The following is an 8,684-nucleotide window of genomic DNA, read 5'->3' on the forward strand; positions in this document are numbered from 1 at the left end:
CTGTTTATTTGACTATTATCTTCTCCACGTGTATCTATTGTTTAAGTCGTGTCTCTCGAGGAGACGCGGCGTTCTCAGTGTAACGTGGCCAAACCCTGTTCATCGACGGCTCTGGACTGCAGTGATCTAGTTAGGTGGGTGGGTTGTGGTTGGGGGGTTGTGGGGGGGCACAGAACAGTAAGCAGCTCTTTGCGCTGATAGTACTTTGTGGCTCTGCTTCGCTAACTGCGTGCAGATGCTTCGTTGATTAATGGCAAACGCTGCATTTACATCCTTGTTTCAGGCACTCGACAATTGTTAAGGTGACAAGGAGCCCAATGCCGGCTACACTCGGTAACCCATCCAACGGGGTTTCCTTTTGGTTTGATTGTTACAAATCCGATTGAGAAACGACTGATTGATCTACTTATTGATTGTTTGGTTGATTGATATAAGGTTGGTGGGGGGGGGGAGGCAGATTGCACAGGGAAAGCGACAGAAGGCACAGAGTTTCTACGATGATTTTTCTCCAAAGATTCAGGCTTAAAAAAAAATTTAAAAAAACGTAACTCAGAATTCGGAAGAATTTGAAAGCAGCTGACGAAAGTCAGATGAAATATCTCAACAACGGCTGTGATGTGAGCAAAGGGATTTGCTTATAGTAGTATGTGTGTCAGTATGTCTGTGTGTTTGTGTCTCTGTGTGACAATCTGAATGAGCACCAGGGTTGGGCTCAATCTATTTGCTATAAAAAATAAAATTGGAGAAGCTTGAAATCTGTCTTTTTCGTCCGTGAAGATAAATTTGAGAGTAAGGGCTTTAGTTTATATTTTGAGTCGACGTGATGAGAATTGAACCCAACCCTGAATGATCTATTATACACACACGAGTGCTTACGTTCTTATGACTAGCTAGTTGTGCTTTTCAAGGCTGAATACATGTTATCCCAGGTCGCTCTTTGTACATATTCAGACCAGCTCTGGTGTGAAATTGTCTTTCCACTGAACATATTCAAGAAAACAGGGACTCGTTGGATGCATCTCAGGCCATGAGGACCGAGAGCGAAGCAGACCCTGAAACCAGCTTGAATAATAATCATAATAATCATAATAATGCCCCGAAGTGTTTGTTCCCAAGTCTGGCAGAAATGGGTACTTCAACGCTCAGAAACAAAATGAATCTGAAATACAAAACAAAAGAAGACTATGGGTAATGTTTCTTTCCTATTTGCTGAATGTATCGCATCTTGTGGAAAGCTAGCGAAGAAACTACGGTCCGGTGGAGAAGCTTTACTGTCCGACAGGCAAACCGCTACATTCAAATCCCCCCAACCCCTCTCCCAAAAACAAATCAGGTGAGAGCTGAAGAGATTTTCCTCGGGTAAATGTGACAGGGATTTGGTTGAACGACGCCATCCAGCCATGTTTTCTGGACTGTTTATTGGGCACAGATGGAGAAACAGTTAGTCAAGTTAGGACCACTGTGTCTCAGTTCTTTATGAGGCCAGCGCCCTCCTTCTCAGCAGGTCCTCGTTCCCAGAATGCAACTGCGGCAAGCAGAGGTTGCGTGCGCCAGAGCGTGTGTCTGGATCACTCTGCTCGCCGTCGGAGAAGTACCCGTCGGTCTCGGACGTGTCCTTTCCTGTGAGCGGCAGGCCCACGGGCTGCAGCCCCTGGACGCGCGCACCGACGCCCCTGCCTCTGCCTCTGGATTTGACCTGGCGGGTCAGACGGAGCCGCGGCACCCTGCCGCGAATGAATGCCCCCGTGTCGGGCAACGTGGCCCCGGGGCTGGAGGCCGGACGCGGAGATGAGCTTGCAGTGAAACCGAACGTGTCGTTGTTCCCCGCGTAGACGCTGTCCCACGGGCCGCGGTCCTCCGAGATGTGACAGGAATCCATTTTGGAGATGGGCGGCTGCGGCGGCGGGTCCCTGTCTAGGTCAGAGCTCCTTGTCTGGTGGTGATGAAGGTAGTGGTGGTGCAAGGCCTTTGAGGAGCCCCTGGACCTTTCCCCTTTCCGGACCACGTGGCCGGGCTTTTCCTCCACCACGCTTTCCCACTGCTTTGCAGTGGAGGGGCTGCCGGAGGCGGAGGGGCAGCCGGAGGCGGAGGCGGAGGTGGCGGCGGAGGCCGCAGACAGGGGCGTCTGGGGCAAGGCGGGGGCGGTGGGTTGCGGGTGTCCGCGAGCGCGCAGCTTGTTGCTCCCTCGCGGTTTGCGGCCCAGCTGAGGCGTTTTCCAAGCGGACTGCATGGACTTCTCCATCCTTAGGTTCAGCAGACTTTCCTCGCCTTGCAGGAGCTGGATGACAGAAGAGAAGAAGAGAGGAGGTGAGGAAAGGAATTGGAATGAGAGTAAAAGCCGATGAAGGAATGAGAAGAAAAGCCGATGAGAGTAAATCAGGAGAGAAAGAAAAAAAAATTGCTGAATCAGTTCATGTCTCAAGGGGCAATAAATACACGTTTTACTCTCACTGTATATGATGAATCTGAACTCTCGCTCGTTGATCAAATACGACAGTTTATTTGCCTGTTTCTTGGGTGTCTGGTTTGGAAACCTCCCATACTCGACCATAATGTTTTAGAACAAAAACTCCCCACCCACCCACCACCACCACCCACATTTCCAACCGCTCAACAGTGGAGGACGTGAGTAACTGATCTCACAAGACATTTTGTTGTCAAGCAAAAAAATCAAGTGACAAAGCTGACATAGTCTAACATTTTACATTGAGATGTTTAATCTCTTCCTCTTCAGTATTGCAAAAGAAAGGAGTTTATTATTAATGTCAACAACAGGCCGCTGCAATGACTGTTTGTTTGATAAAAGTCATTACTTCAACTTCAGAAATCTGTTTATTTTTTTGCAGATCTTTCTTTTTGTTGATATCAGGTTTTCATATTCACATCTCGTTCTCTTTTGTTTAAAAAAACAACACAGTGTTCCTGTTTTGTTTCTTGTCCCTGAACACATCCCCAAACAATGGAGTTATATCACGCATTCTGGTCGGAGCCCCCTGCCAATCAATACACAAACAGAGCACATTCCTGAGGAGAACAGCAGGTCAGCCACAGTGCAGCTCGGCTCTGACCATCGAACTGATCAACCCACAGTGTGAAGTGAGCAAAAGCCCACACAACTCAAAACTCCATTTATAGAAAGATCCAATTCAAAAGGCTGGAAATTGGAAAATTTGCACGGAGCTTTCTGCTCAACTGCCGGCATTAAGCGAAATGACGCATTTTGCATAATCCAGTGAATCCTCGCCGGTAAATGTGTGGCAAGCTTTGGGCATCAGTAACAGGGGAGGAGGAGCCAATGAACATTAATCATTTACACATACCACCCACATTGCAATGATACAAAGCCGGTTAAAAAAAATGATCGCTCCATCTCCAGAAATCTTCACACACTGAGGTTGAACCTGAATTACAATATGCTGAAAGGTTCTGATGGATTATTTCCCCAATAACACCAAAAATAAACCCGTTGTAATAACGTACTTCATTAAAAAACTAACTTCTTTTCTTCAGAGTTACTGTAGTGAAAACACATGCTGTAAAATACATGTAAAACATGCTGCTTTTAAAACCACAATGCAAATGGATTAAGTCAAGTTATGCCAAGGAAATAATAATTAAACAGCCCCAGATCACTAATTGTCCTCAAAGGGCTTGTTAAATTAGAGCAGCAAGTGGGAGCAACTGAAGAACTGCAGGCGGTCCCTGTGGACAAAAGCGGTAGTGTTTCCGGGAACCAGACTCCCTTTAGAAAAACTCTAATTTTACTGCAGCATGGTCTGACAGTCTGCCCCGTGCGGTCCTGGTTCTGGTTCTCCCGTTGCCTCCCTTTCCTCCAGCGGGCTCAGCGATACGGCCTGGGTCTCCAGCAGCGTGGTGTCGGTGTCGGCTCCCAGCGGAGAGCAGCGAGGAGATGCTGATGCTGGGAGCAGAGCTCTCCTCCTCCCACTGAAGCTCCACCTACAGGTCAAAGGCTGCAGCAGAGCCGGATCTGCGTCTGTCCTCGGTAGACTGGTCACTGCCGGAGGCCCCGCTTGAGTCTGAGTTTCTGGTGGACCTCCATCGACCTTATCCATCCATTATCATTAGTTTGCTTATATAAGTTATATCGAGGATTAAGTTTTAAATTGAGACTGTTTCATAACCAGTTAAAAGTTCCTTGTAGTAACTTTAAATACCTAAAACTGAAACACTACTGTGCTGGCTGTTGACATAGACCACAGTGTCACAGTAATTATCATTGAAACACTTACTTCTGTGGACAGTTTGCCAATGAGCTTTAATGTCAGCCGGATCAATGAGCCTTGATTGAAAAGCAGGAGAGCTCACTCGCGTCTACTTTCATCCTCTCACAGGAAAACTGCACATTTCAACAACTAGACTTTTGCTGGCTGCCAATGGAAACGTCAAACTAATATTTATGTCCTCACAGAAATGCCATTTCTTTGGTAGAAACTGATGTTTGGGGGAGAGCTCCAGCCATAAATGCAAGACGGACTTTAAATTACATTTTAGATATGTATTATCTAGTTATTTGAGATATTGTCCGGGGGGAATAACTGATTTTACAGCAAGTTGACAGCATATCTGACCCGTCTTCAGCCTATTTTCTCCTCACAAAAGTTTAACCTCGCGAATATATAATGCAACACTCTCAGCTCTTTGTCCAGGTTACAAGACAGGCAGCCAGTAAGGAAACTAAATCATTCAACTGATCGGTTTCAATATGCACCAACAATGGTTTATAAGAGTGGCATTTACCAAAGTTACAGGACGCACAACTGAAGTAATCCTGGTGGACAAGTTGTATTTCAGAGAACAGCTCAGGCGGTATCGACAGATGAATCGTTTGGGGGTTTTTGCTGCTCGACCTCTACATATCTGTATTACTTCTTTGTACACAACAGGCGGTATGAGCTGTTACAATGCATTATGAGTTATTAAGTTTGTTTGAAACAAAAGACGACCCACCTACACAGTTGTTCTGCTTTTGTGAACATCCATTTAGTCAAGTCCTCTCCCTCGACTAAGACACATCTTTCGAGTAAGAACTTTATGTAACTCTGGATGTCCGTCTCAATCACGTCTGTAGGAGGAACAGTTCCTTATTGGGCCCCTGGCACCAGTTCTATCCACCAGTAAGCTGGACAGGGACTGAGATCAAAAGGTGATGGACTGCTTGACGCCGCTGCTGATTTCAACTCTTTGAGTTTTGCCATGTGTGCTGCCGTTCACTGCCAAGAGCCAACTGCAGCTCTGCCTCATGTAATCCTCCTCCTTTAACCTCGTTTGATGAGTGAAGTGGCCTTGAAATTATGTTCAGCTTGCAGATCCTTTTCCTATTTTATCCTATTTTAGTAGTATTGAATGAGAGAAATTCTACATCTGAAGGCCTACCTGGTCGGAGAGCAGGCTGCCGCTCTTGTCCCGATGCTGGGCGCCCAGAGCCCACTGGCTCAGCATGTCGTCAGCAGTGATCTGAACCGTCTGGGCGAGCCAGCTGTCGAACAAAGAGTTGTCCAGCGGGAAAGACTTTGACAAACCTGAGGGGAAGGGGGGAAAGGAACATGAGCAGGGAGAAAAGGGAGGATGCACGGAGGGAGAGATGGATGATATCAGGACAGAGGGAGCGAGAGGGAGACAGTTAGCCGGGGTGGCGAAGGAGGGGGGAGAAAAGTGATGGGACATAATTGGTAGGGAGGAAGGGAAGAAAGAGGGAGAGAAGGGGGAGAAAGACAAAGTAGACAAGGTGAAGGGTACTGCACACTTAAAAAAATAAATAAATAAATAAAAAAAAAAAGACAGAAAATGTCGAGTTGAAGGCTGCCAGAGTAAAAAGCATGAAAAGAGCAACTGCAATACAAAACCTTAAATTCCACCATTCTGTAAAACACAGTTAAATGTTACACTTCCATTCAAATAGTGAAGAGCGGCCTTGGAATACTTTTCCTTAGCTGGCAATGAAAGAAGTTGTTTGATCCACAAGAACACATGAACAAAAGATAAAGACTCAAGTTGTATGACTCTTCCATAGTTTAACATTCAAAGCACGGATTAAAGACGACACGTCTGATCTCACAGACAGTAAGGACGGCGCGATGCAAACAAAGTTCTATGTGATCGCAGAACCTCGGTAGCCAAGTGGTTACAGCGCACGTCATTAAACCAAAATGTCCTGGGTTTGATTCCAGCCGTTTGGATATTTGTTGTATGTCATACCCCCTCCCTCTCTCTCTCTCCTCCATTTCTACAGTCCTCTGTCAAAGGAATCAACTAAAAAGATATCTCAGCGTATTCTAGAGGTGCCATGAAGCATGAAGGAAGTTGAGTTGGCGTAACACAACATTTGAAGTAAACTTCTGGTTAGATTATATTAATCATACTAACATCTCAAAATGAATATAATCAAAACTGCAATGTAACATCTTTAAATTGACGTTAATCTCTCACAAAGCACCTCTAGTGTTATTCCAGCTTTGGCCTCATCACAATTCTAAATAGGAACAGAGAGCCGATTGTCTGTCAGGAAGACAAACACAACAACTTGACACAGTGACATTTACAGTATGCAGCGATAAACTCCAAATCCAAACAAGACGTTGCTGTTGCTTCATCAATAATGAACATATAAACCCATTTCTCAGAAGAAATCCTGTTTCCTTTCTCCTTCCCAACACTGTTGTGTGTATAATTAGGAGATTTTCAAGACTCCTCTTCTATCATTGTGGGCTGTGGAAATGCTGCCAAAGCACTGCGTGTCTGTCTGTCTTCACACAAACTCGTACATTCACACAATGCGGTGTCGACCGCGAGGCTTAAGGAGAACAGAAGGGGGTTGGGATCCATTATAGCTCGTGAACTTCTTCTCTCCTGCTCCAACAGATGTGGGTGCCCACATGTTGGCTTTCATTCCTCACATCTTCAGACCCTCTAACAGAGCTGGGGCGAGGGGTGGGTTGATGGCATTTAATTTAATCAGAATCCAGTTTCAAATGCACATTTTGGAAGTTTTTCTGAAACCCTGTCAAATTAATTTAAAAAAGTTATAACATTTTGTAGGATAGATTACAAGTTTGACATTTAGCTAAATTGCCGCCTGAATGTTTTTGCACATTGCTGATGAAAAAAGAGATTAAATGGATATTTTTTACAAATTTGGACCCAAGTCTGAAGTGGAAAGAACCAACTGTAACTTTGTAACAGACACACTGACTGAGAAGAGTTTATCACGTTTTGTTCTTCTACAGATGACAAAACGCTCAAAAAGTGTTCTAGTGTGAACCCCAGTGAGATGCACATGAGACCCTGATTTGATAAGAATCTGTGCTTTTAGTTTCTTACAATGAGGTTCACAGAAAATTGGATGATACCAGCGAGACTTCCACACACATGTAAACAGTTTTGGACTTTAAAAACAGCAGTCTCTCTTATTTTTTATGAATAACTATCACCCATAACACCTTGTCAAAGCTCCGTACTATACTTGGGTGGATTTCTGGTTTTGCCGGCTCTCTCTGGTGAACGAGCTTAAACTGGTTTAATTTTATACAAACCGGCTAAATCGCCATTTTTCATTATGACAAGTTCTGGCAACTCAACGAGTAGCCAACAAAATGTGCTGACCGCTTCACGACGCTAAATTTGCAAATCCATTTATGCGGATTTCTTTTGGCTGGACGACGATGAAAAGCAGATTTTATTTGCCAAGCCTGGGAGAGAACGCAGAGTATTTTGTTTTAGAGCACGAAATAACCTGACATTTTGTAATTGGACGAAAATGTAATGAAATATTTGACCACTGCAGCTGTATCTTTGGTGTCTTATAACCCAAGAGCGTTGGGCATTTTAAAAAATCCAACCTGTATTGCATATTGCATTAGTAACAAGCAATATGACAAGAGAGCGAGAGACAGGTCGCAGTTAGTCTCAAAGAAAAGTAAAACTGCACCAATATGGCAACATTTTGGATTTGGAGCCAACAAGAGTTGAGCCAAAAAACAGATGAGGCAATTTGTAAAATAAAAACACAAAGTGTTAGTTGTCCCGCTGATTGTGCAGCTGCTTCACTTTCTGCTTCTTCTTCTTCTTATTATTATTTAGTGGTTATTTGCTGTTAGTAAACCAGCTCAGAGGTGCATTCACGGTCTCTCTCAAACTCATTATGATCCACTCGGGTGTTAAGTGCAGGTCCGGTCCGGTGTTTGGCTTCATATCAAACCAGTTTAAAATATATTACACCGGCCCAACCCTACTCCTTAAATCAAGCGTGTAGACAGAGAACAATCTGAGCTATTTCCTCTCTTTGTGTCCAAGAAAAACAGCTTTTAACAACTTCAGACCAGATCACAAACAGAACTGTGTGCTGAGGAGAAATCAAAATGATCTTTTCCTGATAATACACTCCAGAACAACAACCATTAACCGGGGAGTCTGTCTCATCCACTTTGGGGATTAACTGTCTCCTAGAAACCCATAGGACCATACAAATATAAGCAGAGATGCCGATAAAGTTGACAAGAACATTATGAAAAAAAATAAAGACAAGTGCATGCAGATTTTTCTGGTCTGAGCCTCTCTCTCCTTTTTCTCCATCTTTCCAGCCTCCCTCTAAATCTTCAGAGCCTATAATGATCTGCCAGCAGGACGGCAGGAGGTGCTGTTAGAGTGGCTTTAACACCAGCTATACT

At 44.5% G+C, this 8,684-nt stretch overlaps 1 protein-coding gene across 1 annotated transcript in view; it reads right to left on the minus strand.

Moving 5' to 3' along the window:
• Positions 1-6: 6 nt before the first annotated feature.
• jade2 (jade family PHD finger 2) overlaps positions 7-8,684 on the minus strand; it is a 157,800-nt gene continuing 149,122 nt past the window's right edge. Inside the window, 2 exon segments of the mRNA XM_031874076.1 lie at positions 7-2,278; positions 5,395-5,540. Coding sequence (XP_031729936.1) covers positions 1,475-2,278; positions 5,395-5,540 — 950 coding nt within the window. The 3' untranslated portion in view covers positions 7-1,474.

The sequence above is a fragment of the Anarrhichthys ocellatus genome, unplaced genomic scaffold (assembly GCF_004355925.1).
Source record: "Anarrhichthys ocellatus isolate YVR2014 unplaced genomic scaffold, GSC_Weel_1.0 scaffold78, whole genome shotgun sequence".
Classification (NCBI taxonomy): Eukaryota; Metazoa; Chordata; class Actinopteri; order Perciformes; family Anarhichadidae; genus Anarrhichthys; species Anarrhichthys ocellatus.